The following is a 26,684-nucleotide window of genomic DNA, read 5'->3' as shown; positions in this document are numbered from 1 at the left end:
ACAGAGTTTTAATATATTACACTGTTAATTTGGAATATTTCACAATTTTATATGATTTGTGGTCTGTTTTGAAATATGGGAAATTGGGGATGGTTGTCATGTTTTCTGATTTAGTGCTTTTCTTCAGATTAACAGTGGTTTGCTGTGTCTAGCGACATCTGCCTGTGGCTTCTCATAAAATCTAAATTCCACACGGTTTCATAGGAACCACTAAGAGGCAGTGTCGTATAGCTGATCATCTGGATATCCACTACAAAACAACAGTCAGAGAAATTGAGATATAAGAATATTTTTAGAACATTCTGTTCACTGGTTTGTGGAGATGGAATATTAATTGATGCAGGGAATGCCTTTTAAGTCTGCAGAAAACAGTCAGGAGATATTTTTCCAGATACATTATTGTGCAGCTACTTGTTATTTCTCAGCTCGCCATAACTAAGGATTCCCCGAAAAAACCATTCAAGCTGTCCCTCTGGAGCTCTTCACTGTCATCTCCTGGATCCAATGGCAAGATGGGTTCCAGACAAAGAAAGAGATGTGACCTTTGATTTCCGATCTTGCAGCCAGGCTGTTAAATATTTATCTTGGATGGCAGAGCTGAGAGCAGTCTCTGGACTCAGAGTGCAGGAATCCAGCAGGCTGCAGGTTTGGAGACTAATATTTCAGGACAAGGAAACATGGGAGTGGGAACAGATAGATAAATGTCTCAGGAGCATAACAGAAGCTTTCCACTTCCACTGTAGAGAGTACAGAGATACAGTTGATGCACTCTAATCACACGAAGACTTAAAAAGGAAAGCAGTAGCGCTACTTCTCTTGGCTTCGCTGCAAGGTTTCCATCATATGGGGTGAGTAATTGGGGCCTGGTACTGGAACAGAACATGGAAATATTGACACTCTCTGAGGTCTTCAAGTGTTAGTGCATTTAGGGGCTTAGCATGTGTGTGCATGTATTTGTCCTTAGAAATGTACTCTTTCCTGAATGTACAGATAGACCTTGCCAAGTGACAGGTGAGTAAGCTGTGTCAACTTTACCAACCGGATCCCACAAACTCCCTTTTGTGGCCAGCATGAATGTGAGAGACGCAGCATCTTAAAACATGTAAGTGTAAATGTGTATCACTCAGGCCAATTTATTGAGATGGCTATGGAAATGGCCTCTTCTTTCCTCACACGTAAAACACTGAAGGGCGTTTCCACAGAGCCTGTGCCTGTATGGGAATCTCTATTATTTCCAGCTGTGGATGGAAACTATTACTGAGTGCCTTCTCCCTGATGAGCTTTAAAATGTGTGCTCACATACACACACACACAGACATAAGCTATGCGCTCACACAAATGCCTACAGACACTCAGTCAAACATTCAGACCCACGCTGAATCATTCACCAAAGATAAAAGACACCCTGTTGGCCTGAGAAAGAGAAAGAGAAAGAGGGAGGGAGGGAAAGACAAGCAGCAGTGGTTCCCTCCTTCTTTTTCATTCACTTCCTCTCTCCCTCTACACTGAGGAGACCTCACTGCTCAGCCTGCACTCGTCTGTAAGTACTGTACAACTTGTGCTGTGACTTCACACTGTGACTAGAGCTAGGCTTAGTATCACAAGGATAGTAAATATTAACGAAGGAAAACATGAGATCGATTGAGTTTTGATTTGCTTTTTTTGTTTTATGAGCTGAAAGGGAATGTGGTTGCTGCTGTCCATCACTCAGTTTATCATTGCTGTGTGATTGTTGTGAGTTTATTCATATTTTTTCTCACACTGTCATTGAGCAATTTTTGAGAACTTTTATAGAAAAGACTCTTTACAACAGCATAGATGCCATTCTTTTACTGTCTGTGGTTCAGTTGATGGTAATCATCAGGCCTCTGTCCAAAAGCTGGCGATGTTATGGCTTTTGTTGCTGTTTTAAGTGTGTTTATATTCCCCTGTTATATATGTACTCAATCATTTGCATATATTCGCTCAGATCGATCCATATTTGGCATTTTCATCTAACTATAAGCAGAAGAGCAGTTCCCAGGAAGATTATACCAGAGATTGTTTGTCCTCGTCAGCCAACAGTGTGACTCAAAGTCCTGGGACATACACGGAGCAGAAAAATGTTGTTTACTGCTAAAATAAACCCTGATGCTTTAGTGTTTGTTCTCGGCCTGTGGTATCAATGACTTATGCTGTTAGATGTCCAGACCTCATTATCTCTCCTTCACGGTTACAGCAATGGTTCATTACCTGTGGATTCATATCTCTGCAGTTATATCTTCAATTGCTGATAATTTTATCTTGTAATTTTGATGCAGACTTGCTGTCTCTTGTTTCCTCAAAGCAGAGATAAGGTGGTAGTAAAAAGGCCCAGGGCAATAGACATCAATTAATGTAGGTTTTGATTATATAACAGATTTATGTCATGGTTTATTCACTCGCTGGAATCTTTGGCTGTCAGGCTTTTAATGAGCTTCATGGTTGCTCTGTAGTAACATACTGCCACATACCACTCAGTGTGAAAGTAGATTGGTTGGCCTTTACTGTATCGTAAAGGGTCTGCTGGATTTCATCCATCTCAGTGAAGGACTGACGCAAAACATCACGCCTACTTCCTCCTGCCCTGTCCTGATCATGTTTCTCTGTAATAAAAGTGGTTGCTGGCAAGGTTGAAGCCTTGTTTTTTGTGTGGTGAAGACACTGAGACAAAGTGAACAAGGATTCAGTGTGGGAGAAGTGTCGGGTGTGGAGGCCAAAGCGACAATCGCCTCTTGCGTGATTACCTCATTTAGCTGCAGAGTGACAGGGCGTCAGATGTGGTCACAGCGGGGTGAAAGTCTGCTCCGGCGGGACACAGATTATGAGGGAGCTTCAACCTGAAGCCTGCGCCTCCACGCTTGCCCCTCAGGTTCAACGGCTCAACTGTTTGGCAAAAACAACCCTGTGAGGAGTGCAGGCTCAGTAAACGGATATCTGCCCTGAATTTAGCTCTACCAAGCCAGACCACTGAATTATTAAAAAGAGCTGAGTCCTCCTATTTCAGGCTGGAACTGCATACATGGTTAAACAAATAGATGGACCACTGACTAAACTAAAAGTTTTAAGTTTATTGCTTGAACTCTGAGACAGTAGAGTGCACCCAAGAGAGAATGTTGACTCTGTTTGTCAGCAGCAGGTGACTGGATCACACACCTGCAGCGTGGACCTTGTAACTCGGATACTGTGCCAAAACTAACCTGTCAGCACGTTAATTTCAGGTTTTAGAGTTGTTTGTCTTCATTGGCAAGAATGCTGCAAAACTGGAAATCCTAGTTTTATTCAGGCACGTTTTGAATGCAAGAGCAGTAGTGAAGTTTGAGAATAGCCTTTTTTTCCTGTTTAACTGCTGCTCTGTTGTTTGACTATGCAACATCCAAACCGGACACATTCAAGCAAGGAATTTGAATGCTGACTGACTTATCTGGGCACATACCACATCTCCTACTTTGAATAATTTTCTGTTAAAAGGACAAAATATTTCCGTCGGCCATTGCATTCAACATTATTGCTGTGTGAGTGTGTGTTTGTGTGTGTGTGTGTGTGTGTGTGTGTGTGTGTGTGTGATAATGGAAGAAAAGTCACCATTACACCATGGTGTATTACTCTGAATCACTTCCAGAGTTAGAACAGAAAGAGCTCCTATTCTTCTTTTGTGCATTTGGCTAGCCAGAGACCTGGCCTTTGCACATGCACTCACACGCCACACACACACACACACACACACACACACACACACATAAACACACATACAAAAGGAGAGGGAGGCACTGGAGAGATAAAGTTAGGCGGGGGTGTCATGGAGTCATTGGGAGGTGGAGGTGATGAGCTATTTGCATTCCCCTTTCGTTAACCCTGCGCTGTGAAATATCACCTTATCACAACAATAGGGCTTCTTCACTGAAGGAGGTGCCCTGAACTGACAAGCCAAGAGTAGGGTGCCTTTTGAACAGGGGGCCGAAGAGGTTGCTATGGCGATGCCTGTCAACCGGGAAGTCCTCCGTACAGGCAGGCAGGGCAAGGGCTGGGAGAGAGATAGAGAGGAGAGAGAGTGAGAGAGAGAGAGAGAGAGAGAGAGAGGGAGAGGGAGGGAGAGAGAGAGAGAGAGAAAGATTGTGTGTCCTGGCTAGTTTCACAAGGGACAGACAGATAGAGCAGGCAAGGTCTGCAGCGTGGTTTACGTGCACAGCAGAGGCTGAGTGAAAGAGGTGGGAGTCCACTTGTTGGTGCCACTTTGAAGGTGAGTGCACTATTTCCCATGGGACCACAGATTCAAATCACTGCTGTGGCTTACCTTAAACACTCTGACTGTCTGCTATTTTGTGTGTTTTTAAGGTTGAGTAACCAATCTGACCACTCAGGGCTTACATGCCACTCCACAGGATTAGTGCTACTGACCAGGAGTGTCTTAAGTATAGAGGGATGCTGTTGCAGTGTACCTAAAAACATGTTTTTGTGTAGTTTGGAGTGTTGAAGTGGACCTGTAGGAGTTGCTGAGGAGAGAACAGCTGTGAGTTACAGCTGGATCACAAAGAAAGAGGACACTGTGGGCAGTGTTGCCTAACATGTCATCCCTCATCACTCTGCCCATTAGGTGTGTGTGCACTGACAGCTCCAGTGTAATGACAGAAGAGGAAATCATTTGTTCTGTCAGAGTATTTTCCTCATCCTGCTCCAGATAGCAAGTTTAATGGCTCTAGGACTGTCCAGGCATCACTAGAGGCTCCCTTTACTCTCAGGGTGATTTCCACCACCGGCTCTGATTCCCTTTGTGATATTACTGAGGGTCTGGCTGCCAGTCTTCATATCCACAAGCTTCACTTAGCGTTGAATATGCAAGAAGACAGCCATGAGGATCTGTGAGATTTTTCTATAGGTACTGTGTTTTGAGTGTGTATTTTCTCACGCTTTCTTTGACTGATGTAATTACAAACTCACTTTTATGAATTCACTCGAATGATAAATTATCTTGGATGATTTGAGCAAATATTGGATGAAACTGCACCATATTTCAGCTCAGTGCTGGGCTGAGAGAGAGGCTGTGATTTATTACCTCCTGAGAACACATCTCTCCTCCATTGACAAGACGCACACCGACTCTGACTCCTCCTGTTGCATAGTCTGGAGGAGCACCATACAAGGATGTGAAATACTTCCCTCCTGATAAATGTGTGTATCCCCCAATAACTGCACATCATAAACTAGCAGCTCCAGGACCTTGTATGGACTACATCTGTGTTCACACATCTGCTAAGTTTGCAAAGGGGCAGTGTGGTTTGTGATCAACCTCGCAGGACCTCTAACATCTCTCACATAGCTGTTTAGTGACTCACTTCATATGTTTGGAAATAAATGCTGGCCTTATTTATTCACCAAATGTGCTCGTGATTACCTTCTCAATACTTTTCAAGCCAGGCTGTCCTCAGTTTTTTTGTAAATGGGTGGACAAAATTTTACTCTATATGTCTGTCTGCTTGAGGTTGTCTGTGCTTAGTTAATATCCAGGAAATGAGCACTTTGTGAGAAAAGATCAAAATATGTTTATGCGTTTTGAAGATTGTACAAGTGTTTTTGAGGTTAAATGTGATGCAAGTCAGTGCTCACCCAAACAAAATAACCGCCTTAAGCAAACAGTGAGCTCATATTTTGGTTGCTTTCCTTCATGTATGTAAGCAGACCTTAGATCCATTCATTTGACTGTGTGCAGCAGTTCCCACCTTATGGAGTCAATGATTAACTCTGTACTCTTGCTCACCACCCTGCACACGGAAGCAGAGGTCACCATTTGTGCTATTGCATACAGATCAGTTTGCAAGTGGCAGTTTTATTTGACTCAAGACTTACACGTCATTGTCCCCTCTCATCATCACTATTACCATCACTTGGATGTACAGATGATTTATGGACAGCCAGGTCCTCCCCCTGACCGCAAATCATCGCTTTCCTGATGGTGCACCAACTGATCGTAGAAGTTCATGGGTCAGCATTGTGGCAGTTATTCATTAGGGTATGTGTGGTCACCTTGACAGCATTGTTCTTAGTCAGAACAATGCAAGACGCTCTGTATGTGGTGTAGAAGGGGTCATCGTAGGTCAGGCCTGATTACGTCCTTCTATGGAAGAAAGGGGATTTTAGAACATGGGAAAACTAATGACTACTGCAGAGTGTTGGTAAGGTCTAAGAAATATTTACTTCATTGCACATTCAGTTTTCATTAGTTGACCTTTTTGGATGGTGAGAGGTTTTGTCTTTTCAATCATTTTAAGGTTTCCTGCTGTAGTAATACTATTGGATTGTTGCTGTGTTGCTATTCCAGGCTGTGGAAACCTCCCATTGTGATTCACAGGAATCACATGGGTGTGGTGAAGTTCACTGACCTTGAAGCTGCTGAGTAGGTCTGCTTTGGCTCAGCAACTTCAGATAATAGTTTGGTTCCTCATCCGCTTCTATTGATAAAATAGAGAAGAAAAAATGCTTATGCCTCACTTAAGTAAGTTGCTTTCTCGCAGTAAGGATATATACTTTATATCATTCATGAAAAGCTTTTTAATTTGATTACATCAGTTTTTGTTCAGTTTACAGAGTTTAACATCTGGCCCAGTGCTCCCAGTGACCGGATGAGTTTCCTGGGGGCAGAGGCAAAGATTTCCATACTACAATCCCCTGATTCTCATTTTCATGTCCTCAGTTACCCTGACACTGACCAAATGCAAAGTGTGACTGCAACATAAGAAGCACTAACTTTTCATTGAATCAGAACATCTGGGTTGCAAGAAACATCCTAGAGTCTCACTTGATCTTCAGCTGACATGCACATGGGCCTTTTATGGCTCTGTATTTTTCCTCCATCTCAAAACTGATCTAGTGGCGATAATGGACCTCTCACCTAGCAGAGGATTACATTACACAGCCTTTGAGATACATGGGCTGTAAAATTATCTTTTTCAGCAAGATAGCATCGAGGCACTTATACCAAGCTGATCTTGAACCCATCTCCATGTGAAAGCTTGTAGCTGCCTTAGCTGTTGAGTCTAAGTAATTATATAAGAATGCACTGGGCGTTCAGAGCAAACCCAGGGAGAGCCAGACTTCTGGACAGGGATTTTTCGCTAGATATCGACACTGATTTTTCCTTATTAGGTAGGATTGTGTTTGGTGCTCTCGAAGGGGGGGATGAATGCGGGGCTGGAGGATTTCTCTATTGGATTTGGCTCCCCAGGGAAACAAGACACAGAGGTAATGTTATGACATGATCTTACTCATCAGGATGCTACATAGATGAGGCAGGAGCTCTTCAGCTTCTGGGCCTCTGACAGAATAAAGTTCTAATGTCAACTCATTAATAATGTAACAACAACAACAAAGAGCAACCCATTATTCTACTATTATGAACTCCACTTACTATTTTATCTGTTTATTTACACAAGAACAACATTTTAGTCCTCTAGGGAAATAAGTGCTTACAGCAATAGTGTAATTATTGTCGTTACAATATAACTGTCACTCCATCTCTTTGTATAAATGGCATTTAACTGTAGTGCAGCATATATAAATTATGCATCTTACATGACAAACAGAGGACAGCTGTCTTGGACTGCTGCAGTTGCTGTCTAGAATTGAATGGCAGCAATGTGGAGGTGAGAATGGAGCTCCTTTGTTTGCTCTTCTGAATGAAACAAGCCTGTGTTGAGACAGTGTTTGTTTCAAATGCCCAGCAAATTACTCATCTAGTTGTTTGCTCATCAGTGTGAAAGAGCCTTAAAAACAAATGGCAACCTGCTGAGGGGAGATCCGGCGTGAATAAGGACCAGTATGTCAGACATATTATTAAGTTTGATTACTTTAAGCTGTTATTTGTGCGTGTAGCTTATGTGTATTATTGCGATAAGAGATATGTCATTGCTTTGGGAGATGAAAGGTCATGTGTCATGCCTGAGCAGTAACGGTATTGTTGGAGACACAATCCTTTGGTTTCCATATTTCCCCTGTTATGTAACACAGTTTATTGGGAGATGATGACTCAGAGAGTCTTTGTCTGGAGATGGAGAACGCTGATTCTATCAGTGTATTGGGCTCTGCTTTGTCTTCTAGTGCGCAGTGAGACACAGTGCATATAGTTTTCTTGGTCTTGACCACAATGATTATGGACTCTAATGCTCAGCTGCAAATGCCACATGGAAAACTCATCAATGCAAATTGTGTTGGACAGCTCTCAGCTTGTAGTAGCCTGGCCCACACTTGGTCATTACTTTATTCCTTGCCAAGCTGCAAAGCCATAGTTTGAGGCCAAAAGAGAGGATAATCCTTATATTAACCCTATTGTTGGTTTTAACAGAGACACTCGGATGTTTTTCCCAAAATTGGTTCTTATGATATTTTGAGGGAGAAAGATATATTTAAAAAAAAAACATGACTTGGAATCATTTAACAAGCAACAGAGGCCAGGGATGCAAGGCTGCACGGTGGCTGTGGTTTCAGTGCCGACTGTGTTATTATGGGCCATTTAGCCACTGTAGATGAGAGCTGCCAGCTTCATACGGGAGCGGAAATAGCCTCCCCCTCTGCCCCCATGCCTTTGATGTTGAAACAGCAGGCCTAATCTGTTTTTCTGAGGTGCAATTGATTAGGAGTCGGTCTCTGCTTGCAGTAGCTGATCTTCTCCAACATCCAGCCCCTTATATCCAGTTTATCATAGCATGTGTACGACTGGGAAGAGTGAGGCTGGCATGTGAGTCACTCTCATTGTTTTGGGTGGGTTTTTCCTAAGTAACTGGGAAAAGTTGGTGACGCTAACTTTCCCTCTTTGGAATATTAGTAGGATGGGATAATGGAACATTGTCAAGTCTGCCTGGATGTAACACATGATTTACAACAAGGCTTTGATGAATTCAACAAAAAGACAAGCCATAAGATTTGGAAGAGAAATGTGAAAGCTACAAAACAAACTTGGTGTACAACATTTCTCTTTGGGTCATTTTCTTGCAGATGTCTAGTGAAAAAATAACAACCATTAAATGCACTAAAACCATATGCTTTATTTTTTTATTCAGCTTCTAACCTGAGAAATGAAGTACATGAACACAGAGTTTTCTGCTCAAGTTAGAACTGTTTTGTTCACATGAAAGATTTCTGTATTTGTGTTTTTGTCTGCACTCTGCTAACTGAAGAGGGTGAGGCTCTGCTGGGAAAATCTGATGTCACATATTTCTGTGCTTCAGTCAAAATTTAGCAACATTTGAATCACAATGCCACACACCACAGGTCTGATAAAGTCATTTTTTTGTGTTTGTTTTTCTTTGTGTTATATAAATGATGATGATGATGATAATAATGATGATAATAATAATAATAAATAAAAAAAAAAAATACTCAAAGTCCCCCTCCAGTATCAATTGTGTTTTGCCTGTTATTACTTAAATTTGATGTTTGAGCTTCACTGTGCAGATTGATGAAGCCTCCAGTGCACACACACTGAGAACAGACTTTTCAGTGAAGTAGGAGACATCCTGTTTCCAGCAGTTAAATAGTTTAAATTATGTTATTACATATTACATATTCAAAGAGAGAATGAGATAATATTTTAAAGGTTTTTATGGGATTTTAACTTTGTGTATAAACCAAATTGTTATACAAAGTCAAGTATTTTATATACATCTTAAAACATGTCTAGAAGGTCATTAAAATGAAACTCAAGGTAGAGAAGTTGTGATCTGGCAGTCCAGCATGTATTATAAAAAAATTGTTTATTATGTATCTTCACACTTGATAAAAGAAGTCAGGTGCTGCAGAATAGTTACCTCTAGCAATGAGGTGGGGTGAGAATGAAACTGAAAAAAAACATTATCATTTTAATATCTGATGATATAGTTGTATGTGCCTTTGTGTCCCTTTTCCCTTTTGTGTGACTAATCTTCTTGATAGGTATTGTATACTGCAGCTACTCTGGACATATTATAATGAAAATGAAAAGATGTATTTTGTCCTTTTTTAGCAGATATTCTTAATGCTGGGGACAAGAATTTGACATCTGCCACACAAGACAAAAACAGATCACATGCAGTCTCAGGTAAAATATTTTGTTTATACAATTTGTTGACATAACCAATTGTTCGGCAAGTATGTCTTGAATAAACACATTCAACTATGAAAAATCTAAAAAAAAGCTTGAGTATCACACAAGTCAGTCCAGTCCAAAAACATCCCTTTGGTTAAGGATACAGATAGCAAATCTAGTGTTACCGCAAGGCATGAAGGGCTTTCCCATGACCCCGGCAAACACACAGAGAGGACCAAATCACCTGATTCAAACACATATAGTGTTCCAATAGAAGAGCTAGACTGGCCATCGTGGGCAGGGGCAGTAAAAAGATCACTATGGAGACCACCAGACCACGGCTAGCCCTGCTGGACTTTGAGGTTGACATCAACGACCCCTTCCCAACCTCTCTGGCCTCAGCTCCACCCCCTGGCTGCAGAATAGGGGGGCCTGGTGAATAGGGAGTTAATGGGCTCATAATAGTCCTCTCCTGTTTCAGCGCCCCCACTCTGCACCTTGAATGGGGCCTTTCTGCAGTTGTGGCAAGAGAGATGATGAAGTGGGTGGAACACTACTTCCCACTGGTCCTGCTTTAAATAAATTAGGGGCCTTTTCATCAGAGGCTCCCCCACAGAGGCCAGTTATTCTCTGGAGAATAGCTCAGCCTCTTACATGTTCACATGACCTCCCATGGAGAGTGATGTTTATCTAGAGTGAACAGAAGGACATGACAGGAGCAAAGTTCACCGATTGTTTTTGTCCATCCATATTTCCTCTGTGTTTTTAGCAGCGTGTGGAAGCGGTTGGGGACCCAAATGGGACCCAGATTGTCTTCACCCAAGAGGTGGTCATCTCTCCTGGACTCCCTACTCCTCCTCTGAGTCCTTTTCGCTCAGCGAGGCAGCCATCTGGAGAGTCTAAGGTATGCACAGACTGTCCTGGCTGGAGGCTCTGGTAATAACAATGCTGAGGCTGAGTGCATGCTATTCAGTAAACAAGTGCTCCTCCCTGTGGAAAAATATTGCATCACATGCTATACATCCTGCCATGGACTTTATAACCATGAGTTATCAGTTACTGTGCACTGAGATGCTTGTGTTTGGACTAATGTAGGCTATATTCTTCTTCCTTTCTTAAGGTGTCAGAGGTGAATGGAAGTGGCCCAACATCTCTCAGCTTTGCGTCATACTATGGCCCCTCACAATCATATGGTAGGGTTGAGAATTTTAAAATCTGTACATCACAAGAGTGCTGTGTTGTTCAAGTGAAAATATATTTCCAGAAAATAGATATTAATTTAAGGGCCAATTTAAATTAGGAAATGACATAATATGTGTGATTTATTGTTTTTTCATGTGAATGTGAGGTTGGAAACTTCTCTGAGTCGCGTATAAAGTACATTAATGCTTATTCTTCACCTGAATTCACCTATAATCTATGATTTTATCTGATAATTACAACAACATAATTACTCCAATCTTACTGTTGTGATTGCGTAACTCAGGGGGGATGTCGAATGGCGTCCAGGCCTGTGCCACTCTACCACGTAGCTGGACTCCCACCAGAGAGGAGAGACTTATCAAATTCTCAGGAATTGGCCCGGTGGATGAGACAGGGATGCCCATTGCCTCCAGATCAGTAAGAAAGAGAACACACAGCTTGATAATTGATTACAAGCCTTATTTTTTTGCTTTTGTTTTGCATGTATCCTTAACAAACAAAGCATCCTTTGTTGGTTCGACTGCCTTTATTTTACATCTAGCTATAACTGATGTGTTGTATTTCCCAAAGCCTAATTCGCCAGGTCTGTTTACTTTCTGTGCCTCTCCTCTTTTCTTATACCAGAGTGTGAACAAGCCCAGAGACTGGTACAAGAGCATGTTCAGACAGATTCACAAGAAGCCAGAGGGTAAAAACACTCCTCCTCTTCCTCCTCCTCCTCCTCCTCTCACACACTCTCTCCAGGGAGAATTCCTCTCTGTCACTGTCAGGTACTACAGAGGCGATCCAGCCAACAGATTATTGCAGAGGCAAAATCAGACATGATTAAAGAGCTCTAAAGTCTTATGTCATTTCTGCTTTTTTACCTCTGATAATAATCCTGATTCTTATCACAGCCCAAACATGGCCATTCATTTGTCTCCATTAAAAGTTGCGTAATAGAAACATGTTCCCTGTTCTTTGTGGGGTTGGCAGCACCACTGGAGAATTTTTTTCAGTTGATTGCTTTGGATTCATTTTGCTTGTGATGAATCTTTTCGGCTCTCTGCAAAACTATGTCTTATTAAACAGCGTTATCATGTGAACATGCCTGAAAGTTCTGCTGTGCCTGAGGAGCAAAGGCAGGATTTGAAGTAGTCAATAATAGTGCTGGAATGTAAGCTTATTGAGTGGATACAGTATCATAATATCAGTAAAGTACATTTACTCAAGTACATTTATATATCCAAAACAATGGTTTTCAGTGTTTTTTTTCTACTGTTGGCCCAAGTTGATGTTGGCTTGTGACAGATTTCTTTGTATGGACATCTACTCCACACACACCGTGCAACTTCACTGCTCTGCTGTGCTAAAATTATGGCATTTTACCATTGTTGTTTTGGGGGTAGTCACGGCATGCCATGACTCCTATTACACAGCAGGGCAATAGAAAATTAGTTGTTTACCTAGTGGAGGCTTGCTGGTAGTCAGCAGCTCTTCAATCAAATATCATCATTGTAGCTGTTTAATTGATCTACTGAACAAAGATCTCCAAATATGTCCATATCTTGTTGTGAACGTTTCATTTCTTGTAAATTCTTCACAAGAAAAGTCTGCTGATTCTACTCATTTAAAACATTTTAATTTGAAGCAGCAACACAGGAAATATCCTCAGCAGGCTTCCAGAAGGGGGCGGCTTAAAGAAACATGCGCTGAACCTACCTGTTAGAGACAGAGTCTGAACTGAGGGGATGTATAAAGGGCCAGCATAACATAAACAAGGAGCTTTTTAACTGTGATTCATGCTAGTGCAGTCTAAAAAAATATAGAGCTGGAAATGAGGGTAATAGTTCCCCTTTAAGTTTTTGATTGCGGGACTTTTACTTGTACTGTTTGTATTTTACACTATCCTTAACCCACTGGTAATAAGAATGACTAATATGTCCGATTCTAAGTTTGATTGAATTAAAATACATTTTTATGAAGTCCAAAATAAGCCTCTTTTGTACTTTTTTTCAGAAGAGGAAGATTCAGAGAGGTGGTCAGCCGAACGTAAGTGAATCTGCCATCAATGTCCACATTGTTGTCTTGCTCAGTTACATAATCAGTTTTTACTTAAAACTGCACTGATCCACAGGGCTCCAGTTATCTGCCAACAAAGAGGAAAATAATGAAGCAGACAAGAATCTCTTCACACTAACACCTTATGGAGCCTTACCAGATTGGTGAGTTTATACTCATTTGTTGAAGCTGTGTCATGACACTGTTGAGAATATCCCATAATGCAGTGTAGAGAAGGTTGGCAAATTTCCAGTCTATCACATGGCATGCACAGACGGATTGTCACATTGACATCCTTGGGCTGTTTAATAAAGTCTTGAGTCAAGCTACTCTACATCACACTTGGACTAATTCAGTTCTGTTTTCAAATTTTTAAAAATAATTAAAAAAAACAAAACATATGGATTAGACTTAAACAGCTTATTTTGACAATGTGCAAAATGTCTCTTCCATACATCCCAAAAATCGTAGATAGAAGAAGTTAAACAAATTCTTGTGCAAATACAGTTAATACAAATGTAAAGTGGGTTTAACAGTATTTATGTGCTATTTTTTCCCACTAGAATGCAAACTGGTATAAAATGTTCCTGAATGTATTCCTTACAGCAAATAAAGATTGTGGATCTTGATCTTGTGAATACCAACGAAAACTCAGGCCAAGAGTAGTAGTGGAAAATGTGTGGGAGAGACAAGTTTGGATTTGTTGTTACAGGTACTAACAATGAAGGCCACGATTAAGTTGCTGTCCATGGTGTGTGTGTGTGTGTGTGTGTGTGTGTGTTGGGGTGTTATGTTTCAGGAGTGAAGATGTAGATAAGTTGTCAGACCCGGGAAAGCAGCACCCTCAACCGAAGAGCATATACGACTTTGAGCCTGGAAAGAGCACCACCTCTGAAAGTCACAGCCAGGTATGCCTTCACACACACTCGCACATTTAAAAATAGGACACTGATTCCTGCAAAAAACACCTTTTTGCGTGAATCTTTAATCTCTAGATTTATCCAGCATTGTTGTTGCCCTTAGTCTTTGGGATCCTTTGTGTAGTCTGGCACTGTTTTGGGGCTCAAGAACAGGTTTGAGGATGGGCATCTTTTCTTTAAGGATTACGGTCTAAGTCCTCATGTTTCATCTTCTCACGCAAGATAACTAATAACTTTTGAGTGTGGTCATTCCACATTGTGTCTACTGCTCACCACCAGATGTGTCTGTGTCTTGTATTGAAAAGTTTTCCAGATTTCATTCATTTATTTAGCTTTTCAGACAGGCACAGGCATGATCTTAGTATTCCTTGTAACTTATCCACTGTTTATTTACCATTTACCATTTAGATGGATTGTCTTGAGTATTCTCTAGCTATCTGTATACTCTGTGTGTCCTTGTGTTTAAACAGCTGATTTCAAGAGTGATGTCTCCAAGGATTTTTTTTTGAATGGCTCCTGCAACAATGTCCCAGATCTAGTGCATATTGTGCCTTGTGTCTGCGCTTGTGAAGAAAAGGAATCTTTGTTTTCACTCCCCCATGAGAGCTGAGGTGTCTTGTGATCCGCATTATGGTGTTAACCTCTTGTGGTGTATAATGGCTCACAGCATGGCAACTTATTTCATTTCCTCTTTATAACGGTTGCCAATGTTCTATCCCCTGGACGACGTTTAGAAAACCAGCACACAGACCATATCAGGTGTTGTGCTGCTTCACAGTGACATTATACTTTGTGATTGTAGGATGACTCCCAGCTGAAGTCTTGGTGGACAGATTGGACACATTCAGCCAAGGTTTAAATGGAAAGTGAAGCAGGGGATTCTGTGGTTCTCGACAGTTCAGCCTTTTATAGGCTAGGATAGAAACAGCTGTTCAGATCTGATCTGATCAGAAGCAGTTTTGGCTGCCTAGTTAAATCACTTCATTAAAATATGCATATCGGTAATATGAGGGTTATGCATCTTGACATCCAGCAGTTTGTGTTTAAGTACTATTTGGCAAACTGTAACTGTTTTTTTAACCTCTTGAATCTAAGATATAACCTCAATGAATCTTTAATGAATTTTGCAAGATTATTTAAATGGCTAAAGCAAATCTCTGTCCTGAAAAGTCAATTCATTATCCTGAACAAAGTTGTTATTCATTTTACTCAAACTCAAACTCCCTCCAGAAAAGCAGTCAGATGTGAGATTTTGTCCACATTCATGTGTAGCAGTTTGCTCGGTTCAGCTGAAATCCCTCTCAACACATTTTTTATGAAAGATATACTGTACACTGTCTATGATATTAGGAAATGTATGCAAACATTCATAGCATTTTAAGTGGAGTATATGTATACATTTATGTCATTTTGAGCCTAAACACACCGTCAATAAAGCTTTTTGAAATGCTGGCAGGTGTCTATGAACAAAATAAGTTTTATAACAATGTTGTGTCATTTTTCTGTCTTTAGGTTCATCTGCCAGTGAAGAAACCGCCTGAGAAACCCAAGTCCCCTTCAGTTGAGGTGAGCAACTTTGACAACACTTCAGACTCTGCTATTCTGCATTCACTCTATCAAGATTTCACCTTTAAACCATTAAAAAGGGACACCATTAGCTTGTATTAGTACAGCGGATTAGTGTTTTAACTTTACCATTCCAATTCCAATATTGTTCGGGCTCAGGCCAGTCTGGTCTCTGAGCTGAGTCGGTTTGAGGCTGAGCTGGACTCGGAGATCCAGGGCCTGGAGAGGAGACTTTCCCAGAAGAAGCAGCGTCGAGGCCGGGGTGAGGTACTGAGCCCCCCTCCTGACTCTCTCTACTGAAGCATCCCTCCTACCCCCCCAATCCAGCAGAATCCTCCCCCACTTGCACCTTTTACTCCCCCCACTCCTGATGAAGGCTGCGTGCCTCAGTGAGATTCTGCTTGCTAGCTTTGACCATGTTTGCTGTGTTTCCTCTGTGACCTGGATGACAGCTCCCAGAATGGCCTGCCTGTCTTGCACTATGATTGATCTGCCAAATCACCTGCCTGCTAGTCCCCCACCCACTCCCCACCCACCTCAGCAAGTGTAAATCTGGCTGCCAAAAAATCCGTTTCCTTCAAATCTCTAGTAAAAATCAGTTTTCTTAGAACAATGCTTGTTTAAAGAGAGATTTTGATGTAACCCTGTGAAATGTAGCTGATCCTCATGCTATTCCTGATTTTTGTGTGTGATTACACTTGCTTCATGAGCTACAATTTTGCTGAAATCACAGCTGAGACAGATCATGAGTGGCGGTGTTGTTTTGTAGCTCAAGGAGCATAGGACCCAGGGGATTTCTTGCTCTTCTGGGAGTGGTCAGCACCTCTACTTCGCCAGAGTTGTTGTGAGATTTCCTCCAAGCTGTGAGATACAGTAGGCTGCAGGGAACAAGCTGTATTTAATGTTCACTCTGCTTTTAGGAGGCCAGAGGCAAGGATCCAGTGGCTGCTCCAAAGACCGGGACTACAAATTACAGGTCAGTCACAACATTACTGAAGAGAGTAATATAAAATGTTATTGCTCTGAGAGGTATTCAGCAGGTTGTGGAAACTTTACTGACAATTCACATTTTTATTGTTGAAGATGTGTTTTCCTACAACACATTACACATTTTTGCACATTGTACTGTAAATCATAAATATATTGTGTCACCTGATAGTAATATAAAAGAAGATAAAAAAGAAGATTTGAAAGTTTTCACTCTATGCACAGTTTAATTCAAAGTGTACAGTTTTTCTTTTCATGACTGTTTAAAGTATATTTGGCGCTTTCACAACTGCCTCTAAATGATAGTTTGTCTTTTTTGGGCACTTTTTGTACAACTTTTGCTTAGTTTTTTAAAATCTGTGTTACCATTACAATGATGTGATCTGTCCACTAAAAAGTAGACAAGTAGGATGTCAAGACAAGTGAATTTCAAGATAGTTGTAAGGGCATTCAAATGTAAAATCTTGTGATTGCTTGAGATTTTTTCCTTCATTATGAGTCTGTACTATAGAGAGGCATGGTATGAACACTAAACACCAGGAAGGGTTAATGGAAAAGGCCTAGGTCAGTCACCACATAACAGACCTCCTCTGAGCTTAACACACAACATCTTAATCCACTTTGATATTTCTTCATCAGGTAACCCAGTTGTAGTTTTCCTACCCGTTGCTTCCTGCTGTATTCAGAAACCCAGTGCTGTGATTGGACATTACAGCCATTAAGACTTTGCAGGGTGCCTGTTAGCTGAACTGGTGACTCTCTGGTGCTGGATGCCCTGTTAGGAAGCTGTTGAACTGTAACAAGTTCAAGTACAGTGTTTGTTACCTCAGACAGCAGACAGCATTCCACATTTCTCACCATGTGTGTAATGCATTCTTGGATGATTCTCGCAGTTGTTTGCTAAGTTGAGTTCATGGGCTTTGACCTTTTTTGGCATGGTGATTTTTTTTTTTTACAAAGAGGTTGTTGCTAAGGGCATGCCAAGTTAAAACACTAAGTGACAAGAAACTGTCAGTTTTTTTTTTTTTAACAGCTTCCTGTTATATAGAGACATTGTTCAGCTGTAGGCATCCAGCTGCAAACACTGAAATACAAAAAAAAGGCTGTCTGGAAATATGTAAATGAGTTCAGAAGAAGGACAGACACAAGGTTTTGTGTTCTGGATTAATTCATAACCCGGAAACAACTAGACTCATGATTATGATGACCATAAATGAAGTTTCAGGGCTACAGAACCATTTAGAGACAAAAGTTTTAACCTCCAAACTTCATCTAAACCAGATATTCAATTCAAGGACATGACTCACATTGTAGCTGTCCCTGTAGCTGTCTGATTATTTGTATCAGCTCTGTCCAGTGTATTAGAGCCAGCAGCTGCATCCAGATGTGTTGAGCGTATTGTAAACCTGTAGGAAAACTCCACTCAGAACTGTGTGTATTTTTGTGTTGTTTCTCTGAATGTGTGTTTGATATCACTGGAAACTCTTCTGCTGACTGGGAGAAAAAGTGACAGTAATATAAACATTAAAAGCTTATGTTTTCCTTTCTTCCCCCAGCAATTTATCAGCATCCAAACAACCTGTCCATCGCCCTGTTGGCCCACCACCAGCCTCCATTCCAACATATGGTAAACATGAGATTTCTTCCTTTTTGGCTCTACAAGCTACACATGCACATTGTGATTTTCTCACCGTCTCTGCCATGACTTTGATAACTGATTTTGGTAGCTTACAATAGTTTCCATTTCTGTCTGCACTGTGCATGAGCTCTGCTGTTGAATATAGCACCTCCTTCTACTTAAACCCACTGACACAACATAAGACATGTTTTGCTCTCAATCAGCTGCTCATTTAATCTGGCAGCATATATTTGGTGAAAGCTTTTAGTAATGTAATTTATTCTGATGGTCCCATGATTCTCTTTCATCACCTATGTGTCTGCTACACTGACATTTCAGCATGGAAACCATTTGCTGTTTCCTATAGAAACAGAAGGTGCTGTAGATGGGTGGGGAGGAAGCCCAGAAAAATAGGAAGTGAGACTCGGAAGACCTGATTAAAGATTAACTTTATCCTATTGTTCTTCCTGGAAATGAGTCCACGGGGGAAAAGCCTGAATGATTTTCTGAACTAAGGCAGCTGGTGAGGCTGTGCTTTAAAAACAAGTGCAAAACAAAAGCACATTTTATACTTCACTCATACTATTGTACCTCCAATTTGCTCCACAGTAGAACGTCTCTCTCCTGCAAATGAAACCATGGAGCGCTCTCCTAAGAAAGAGGAGAAGAAGGTATGTGCATATGACTTTCTTTTGACCTAAAAATAATGGAAAGTTTTATTAAAGAAATAACTTTGTTAGATGTTTTTGAGCTGTGGCATGTTGGGGGATGGGGTGGGTCTGATTTGATTCTGAATAGTTCACATAATAAAAATCTTAATTGAAACACTGAATTATTTATTTATTTTTCCAGATGAAAGCAGCAAGAGTCAAGTTCAATTTCCAGGCTCAGTCACCCAAGTGAGTTACTTTTATGAGCTGATTCCATACAGTAGATAAGCCATTTCCATGTTCTTTGTACAGCCGTCTATACTTCTGAGAGAACAGATAACGTCATACCAATATTAGATTTAACGCCCTGGAGACTGAAATTTCAATTGTCTACAGGATGTATGTTTGATACGTTTTGAGCTCTGAACTGTACTGTCTACTGTAACCTAATGGAATTTCCATGAATGTACTTTTCTCTTTCCAGGGAGCTCTCACTGCAGAAAGGCGACATTGTTTACATCCACAGGCAGGTCGACAACAACTGGTTTGAAGGAGAACATCATGGCAGAGCTGGCATTTTCCCCTCAACCTATGTGGAGGTAAATTTCTTCATATCTCTCAAATTTGATCATGTGAAATCAAAACTATGTGATGCTAGCTCATATCTATTCCCTCTGTCTGTCACAGATTCTGCCTCCTTCAGAGAAGCCGACACCTATAAAGTCTCCCACTGTACAGGTGTTGGACTATGGAGAAGCTGTCGCTTTGTTTAATTTTAATGCGGACCTTCCAGTTGAACTCTCTTTTCGTAAAGTGAGTGTTATGTTGGTTCATGTAATCAAATGTGTGTAAACATACAAGCTGTTCTCTTAGCCACAAGAGGTAAAAACTGGATCTGCAGAGAATAGGACACTTTCCCTCTATTCTATTACCAATTAATTTGGCTGTAAATCTTAGTAGCACAGAAATTTGTTTTCTTGCTGATGCTAAATGTAGGCTGACACCACTTTCCATTTGTATAGTAAATATAATGCTACGCCAGCAGCCTGTTAGCTTAGCTGAACTGCCAACCAACACATATGAAGCTCAATATGAACATATTTTATATAATTTGTTCAATCCTAACTGCAGTAACAACCTGTTGATGGTGACTGGTAGCTAGCTATAGCTTAATTTATTGCTCACACATCAGAGCAGTATCAATCTTCTCATCCAACTTTCAAAAAGAATACATATAGTGTATGAGAGATATGGTTGAATGGGATTACATTTTTTTAACAGTACAATGAAGAATTTAGATGAGGGGGGTGCACATTTAATAATCTGATAAAGCCCTTTCCTTCCTTTTTCACTATTTCCATGGCAAGCAACCAAAGTGAAAAGCTCCTTAGTGCCGTTTAAAAAATGTCTATATTACATGTTGAAAGGGTTGTGTATTTAGTTATCATTGTATATTGTGTTTATCAGTTTATCATGCTTTGGGAAATGATATTTAATACATAACTTTTTCTAAATTCAAGTTGCTTTTTTTCCTCAGGGTGAGATAATCAGCATAACCAGGCGTGTTGACGAAAAGTGGTTGGAGGGGAGGATCTCAGGGACCAGCCGGAGTGGCATCTTCCCCGCCTCTTATGTTCAGGTCAACAAGATGCCCCGCACCAAATACTCCACAGATGACTACCCAGCAGGCCCCATGTCCCCCGTCTCACCTGGACCCCAGAGTCCAGGCCGTCCACTCCATTCACCCTGCCTGCGGTCACCAGTGTCCCCTTTCACCCCCACCTCACTCAGCCCCCAACCTGAGCACTCCCCCTTGAAGCCGTCTTCACCTGTACCTTATGGCAGCCCGGCTTCACAGTCACGCTCCCCCACCCAGACACCCTTATCCAAAGAACCGGCCTATCGGTGGCCCCACAGTACCTCCACAACTGCTTCACCCACCAACCAGAACAGTCACTGGGGTGGGTCACACTCAGCTAACCAGAGCTCTGTGGCTAGAGCTGTTTCACCACTCAGCCAGTCGTCAGCATCTGTGCATAGAGCAGGAGCCAACACAGCGAACACTCCCAGATACCCTGACCCGTCACAGGTCACTGCATGTCCACACCCATGATGTTTCTGTTTGTACTGCCCAAGTGATGATAGGAATGTTGCTCATCATTTCCTATTTCATAATGCCTGACACGAGGTTTCCATATCTTCTAGGGTGCAACAACAAACCGAGCTGCTCCTTCTAATCCACATGTAAACTCCCTCCCACCAACACATGGGCCAAACAACGCTGGCTCCACGATGGTGCAACGCCTGCCGTAAGTCTCGAGCTACTCCACATTGTTTCAGCCTAGATAAAATCTTGCAGCTTTGGTGGACTCGTGAGGCAGGAGATTTATTTTGTTTTCCCCCTTGTTCTCAATTTTAGATATAAAGCTGTTTACAACTACAAACCACAGAATTCAGACGAGTTGGAGCTCAGAGAAGGAGACATTGTACAAGTGATGGAGAAATGTGATGATGGCTGGTTTGTAGGTAAGAAATAAACAGTTCATTTGTCAATGAATGTCTTGTAGAAATAGCATACTGAAGTGGGACATTGCATACAGATGGATAACATATTAAAGGAAAAAATTGTTTGTAGTAGTATCTCAGTAAGGTGTTGGTCCACCACAGGCTCTAAGAACAGCTTCAAAAACTCCTTGGCATATATTCTCAAAATGAATCGCTAATCTAATGGACTCTTCCAAAGAGACACACTCATTAGATTTTTTTGATGACGGTGATGGGAAATCTCTCTCTTGTGTGTTGAGCTCTGGTGACTGTTAAGGACATATGATTCATATGATATTCATCAGACTATAACAGACTGAGCATCTGCATTTGCTTCTCCACTTATTCATTCAGGGGTTTTCCTTTAAACTGTGACCCCTTGGTGGCCTGTGAATCAATGGGGTATCAGTTAGTTCCAGCAAAGTAGTTTTATGTGTGTTATGTGTCCGACTGATACCTCATCAGAAAATCACTGAAAATCACTTAAAATAAATGATATAAATGAGGTAAATGTAAGGAGACTTTTGAAGTAAAGCATTTACTTTAAATGCCCCAAAATTCTGCACAGTGCTATGTCAGCCTGCCCTCTTGTGGACATTATAAAACATTGCAGGTTATAGTAATTAGCTAAAACTGTACATTGTTTCTGGTTTGACATGTATGTGTTCATTTATTTAGTTTCCTCTATCTCCACAGGTACGTCAGAACGGACTCATGCTTTTGGGACTTTTCCTGGGAATTATGTGGCACCAGTTTGACTTCCTCACTTCCTGCTTGCCCACATTCACCTGGATTCATAAGAGTCTGACCAATCACTCCAGCTCACTCCAGCAGATCCTGCTTTTGACACCCCAGCAATTCTTCATCCCATTTCCCACCACACTCCCAAACCTGCTTTAGTCAGGCCTGCATGTTCATTATTTTCCCCAGAACAAAGGTGAAGACAAGGACATCGTGTGGTTTCTCACCTCTCTGCATGAGTACACGTGTGTTTGTGTGTGTGTTGCACTGAGACTTGGTGTTTTCATACACCATTTGAGAGGAAAGACTGAATGCTGATGATACTATTTCAGATGCAAAGAATGGACATTTTTTTTGCTCCACAACTATTTGCAGCTGCAGGAAATTTGCATTCCTTCCCAGTGAACAGCACTGTTCCCTCTAAGGTCCTGGTACAGTATGACTCTGCATTCAGTGTTTTAACACCACAGTTTCATCACAAACCACTGTTGAGAATTATGACTTACGATGGCACATTTTTCTGGTATTTCGCTGGATAATTAATGTTTCCGTAAAATGTCTCCCCCAGATTTTCTTTCAGATCTCTGAAAATATCCTGGGCAGTTTGAGGAAACAACATGAACATCTGTAGATATGTGCTTACAGTAAAGCACAACAAGGGTTCAGGCATGTCATGATAAGGGTACAGAGGAGCAGAGGAGCAAAATGATTAAAGCATGTACTGGTTTATTTTTATTAATAGCTAAATTTTGGGCATTTTTTTTTTGAGTCTGTTCCCTCATGATGGCAAAAGTAAAAAGAGACATTAGATAATAATCAGGGCTGTAATGGGAATCGGTTTGCTCTGAAATTCAATTTGTACAAGATCAGGTGTGTTGAATATCTCAAAGTATGTGATCTAGACAATGCCTCCAAAGCAAATGAGCAAATGATCTTTTGACATTGTTGAAGTAATGCTGTATGTGCCAAATCTAACCTTTTATGACATGTCTGTGTTTATCACTTTATTTCTGCCATGTTTACTACTACTGCTTTTATAATGTTTTCTCTGCTAAAGCTACAGGGTTAACATTTTCACTTTGACAACAGTATTCAGACTTCACTTATGTTTGTGCCAGTGCAACCAAGTGTGAACTTTCTAAACCTAATTATTAAACCCTATCATGAAGTCATTTGCATCTTTTGATATATTCATGATTTCTTTGTAAAAATGAATCACGTGCGGTAGACACAGAAGATGATTGTACAGGCTGTGACCTTTTATCAAATTTGAAAGTATAATATATATTTGCTTATAAAACAATGTATCTTATATGTATGGTACGCATTTTTTTAAAAGCAATTAAACATTACAGAGTGATACTGAAAGAAGTTTCTTGTTCTTGTGTACACACACACATGCACAAACACAGTCATAGGTACACAATGCTACAATTTGAAAATACTCCAATGGGAAAAAATGATAAGACATGGAAAATGGCACTAATTTAATAAGGGATAGCTACCTCTGGCTATTTAGCATTACTTTTTAAAATGTTATATCGACAGATCAATTGTAAAAAGACAGATCACAGGAATGATATGAATGGAAAAAGAATAAAGGGTACGAGAAATCTTCATTCATGGTCGTAATTCAAATTTAAAAAAGCATCTAATAGAATAAGGGGATACATGAGATTAAAGGTAGGTTCACATTTTTAAAGTCTGTCTAAAAACAATATTCAGGTGCTCATATGAACTCTGAAACATCGGTTTGCTCGATGTGATCATTCCTCCTTTACATTCTGGCTATGATAATACCTACCAATGTGATCATAATGTAAGTGATGGGAGGCCACAATCCTCATTTTGAGTAAAAATGTTTCTAAAAGTTTATCTCAAAAATATTGTGAGGCTTAAGACATCAGAGTTAGTCAAATAAAGTGTTTTTAAGACACATTTCAAATGTATTGACTTGATTTGATTAATCAGGAGGCTGAAGCTTAAAACTAAAACAAAAAAACCAAACATGTTCGTTCATGTTGAAAGTGCATTGAAGTAATCTCTTAATGGCCAGTGTGGCAACAGATTATAGCGAGAAAAACATGTGCCAGTGCCTTTTAAGCACCTGTTATTAGGGCAGACTTGAAAAAGTTGTGAATGTATCCATCAAACCTAGGAGCAAATATCACCTCGTGTCAACGTAGTTTATGTTTTGGGTATGTGCTTCTTGTTCCCGCCCACGGCCTTTGATTTTATTAATGCCTAATAAATCCACGCAGTCACACCTGTGATGCCACGTGAACGCAATTAATCAAACGGCTAAAAGGGCAGGACGGTAAATTACGTCACTGGTTAGGCCTAATTGGCGCTGCTCTGCACCGTCAGCAGATGGCGCGCGGACACAAAACGCAGCTGCAGCGTTTTTGTGGATAAATGGCTCAATTATCACTGTGGCATCGTCCCCACCTCTCCTCTCCTCTCTTCTCCTCTCCTCCCCTCTGATGCGACACGCCCCGGGTTTGTTGCCTGTGTCAGACCTTTTATTTTGGTGACGACACATGGCACCGCGAGCTTCGCTCAGTGATCCCATTACGCGCGCAGCCACAGGTGGTGTTTATGCGCGCCACCTTCACGTGTGAAACGACAGAGAAGAGGAGAGTCAAAGTGCTGTCAGTGCTCCATCACCGTCTCGGCTCTGTTACGCTGACGTTGTTTTGTTCATATTTCGGAGCCTGTCTGCTTAAGGCTGAGGTGAGCTGGGTGTTTGGTCGAGGAGTGAGAGCAGATTCAACAGGTGGAGGAGGCGACACTCAGCCCTGAAAACACAGCACTTATATTGGTAAGTAAACTTTGTGATATTGAAAGAGTCTGGGTGTCTGGGTGTTAACCCAATTGTTTATATATATATATAAAAAAAAAGAAATCCTCTATGGACTTAAATTAATCAAACTCTTGCCTAAAGTTGCTGTGTGAGAGCACAGTTCTGTTTGCACTCTTTTTTTGACTCCAGTGGCATCATCTGCTCATTACATATCATATTTCTGTTTTGATATGTGCCCTTGATATTTATGTGGCAGCTTGTGTGATTTATTGTTGTTATTCAACCTGAGGGACTGTTCATTATAAAAAGTGTGGGAACTTCAGAGAATCCAGCGAAGCATTATTAAATTATGATTGATGCCAGGTATGTGTGCATTTGGTACCCGTGTGTGACTGTTCTGGGTATTGGTGCATGATCTAAGTGGTAATTGGAAGTCAATATAAATTAACACCTCACCAGAAGGCACTTCAGCCCACACATAGTGCAGGCTTCCAACATTATACTATACACTATTCACAATACAGTAGACCTTTGCACCTCTTCAGTGCATCTACACTGGGAAGTATTTGAGCACATTAAGCAGTCACTGTGATTTGTTGAAGGGGCTGGACCATGTGCAACCTCAGGAAATTTAAAGTCAGTGTATGTGTCACATTAGTCTAGCTGTGGTGAAGCTGTAATCTTCTCACCTCTTGTAGTGAGGGTGATGACTCTGCAGTAGCACGTTGACTGTAGTTTAAATTCAAGCCAGGTCTTCAGCCCTGTATTTCTCACGCGTTTTTAAAAGTGTCTAGACTTGGCTGTTCCTCAACTTCACTCATTCAGACCTGCTGAATGTTTGGAAATAAATAGCTCTGGCTTCATAGCTCAGCAGGTGGGAAACTACTTAAGGTGTTTCTCAGAGTTCATGCATAATCCAAAACAGTCCCAGAGAAACCTCCCGTTCCCAACCCCACCGCCTGCTGTTTGTGTACATTCTCCATTGTGATTGTGCCCGGCTGCCTTTCATGTGCGTGTTCTACCTACCTTCCTCTCACTTTATATTGTGTTTGACAGGATAAAGCTAAAGGCACCCAAGAGCCAAAAACAGACCACTATAATTTTGGATAGAGAAAAGCAGTGGCTTGTCAAGAAAACAGCTTCTAACTGTCTAACTCAGGAAAATATGTTTATGTTTCTTTGTTACAATTGAATTGAACTGAAGCAAATTAACTGTTACATACTGTTGTGGTGTTTTTTTTAAATTTAGTTCAGTAGTCTGCAGCTTCTCTGTGAGGTGCATGTACAACTTTGCAGGAAGTATCAGTATTATCTGTGAAGTCTGAAAGATTTGAGGTTTTTTGTTTCAGTCTTGGTTGAGGATTGTTCTGACTGTTTCCTTTCACATTGAATCACATTTCCTCTAAACAGTAGTATATGTGAGGCAAAGGATGTTTCCAACTTGTTAAAAAGCTTTTTTTCTCACCCACCTTTTTAAAAGAGCTGCACCGTTGCAGCAGGATATTTCGAGAGGGTGCGCATATTCAACAAAGTGGTGGTT

General features: G+C 41.0%; 2 protein-coding genes across 10 annotated transcripts in view; both read left to right on the top strand.

Moving 5' to 3' along the window:
* The first annotated feature begins 655 nt into the window (after positions 1-655).
* Positions 656-23,703, top strand: sorbs3 (sorbin and SH3 domain containing 3). Of its 9 annotated transcripts, none has more exons than XM_053325260.1 (22): positions 656-848; positions 991-1,102; positions 10,013-10,084; positions 10,845-10,976; positions 11,193-11,265; positions 11,559-11,692; positions 11,900-11,963; positions 13,274-13,306; positions 13,392-13,479; positions 14,115-14,223; positions 15,748-15,801; positions 15,961-16,068; positions 16,722-16,777; positions 18,345-18,415; positions 19,016-19,077; positions 19,259-19,305; positions 19,541-19,655; positions 19,744-19,869; positions 20,594-21,145; positions 21,262-21,365; positions 21,476-21,582; positions 22,297-23,703. In XM_053325260.1, exons 3-22 carry the CDS (start codon positions 10,073-10,075, stop codon positions 22,356-22,358), a joined length of 2,109 nt encoding a protein of 702 aa, XP_053181235.1. In that variant the 5' UTR covers positions 656-848; positions 991-1,102; positions 10,013-10,072; the 3' UTR covers positions 22,359-23,703. The 9 variants fall into 9 exon arrangements, with proteins under 9 accessions (XP_053181235.1, XP_053181239.1, XP_053181238.1 ...); XM_053325264.1 differs by having other exon boundaries at positions 10,842-10,976; positions 20,594-20,695; XM_053325263.1 differs by having other exon boundaries at positions 10,842-10,976; positions 22,910-23,703.
* A 1,211-nt stretch (positions 23,704-24,914) lies between these two features.
* pdlim2 (PDZ and LIM domain 2 (mystique)) overlaps positions 24,915-26,684 on the top strand; it is a 37,544-nt gene continuing 35,774 nt past the window's right edge. Inside the window, exon 1 of the mRNA XM_053325700.1 lies at positions 24,915-25,162. The gene's annotated coding sequence lies outside the window, so the exon portion shown is untranslated. The remainder of the gene's footprint in view (positions 25,163-26,684) is intronic.

Source organism: Scomber japonicus, chromosome 9 (genome assembly GCF_027409825.1).
Source record: "Scomber japonicus isolate fScoJap1 chromosome 9, fScoJap1.pri, whole genome shotgun sequence".
In the NCBI taxonomy this organism is placed as follows: Eukaryota; Metazoa; Chordata; class Actinopteri; order Scombriformes; family Scombridae; genus Scomber; species Scomber japonicus.
The sequence above is the reverse complement of the archived record's forward strand: the minus strand, read 5'-3'. Positions and strand labels throughout refer to the sequence as shown.

Coding starts and splice junctions, on each gene's coding strand:
- sorbs3 (XM_053325257.1), top strand. Junction 14,224..15,747: donor CCTCTGAAAGTCACAGCCAG/GTATGCCTTCAC, acceptor TTCTGTCTTTAG/GTTCATCTGCCAGTGAAGAA. Junction 16,069..16,721: donor AGCGTCGAGGCCGGGGTGAG/GTACTGAGCCCC, acceptor CTCTGCTTTTAG/GAGGCCAGAGGCAAGGATCC.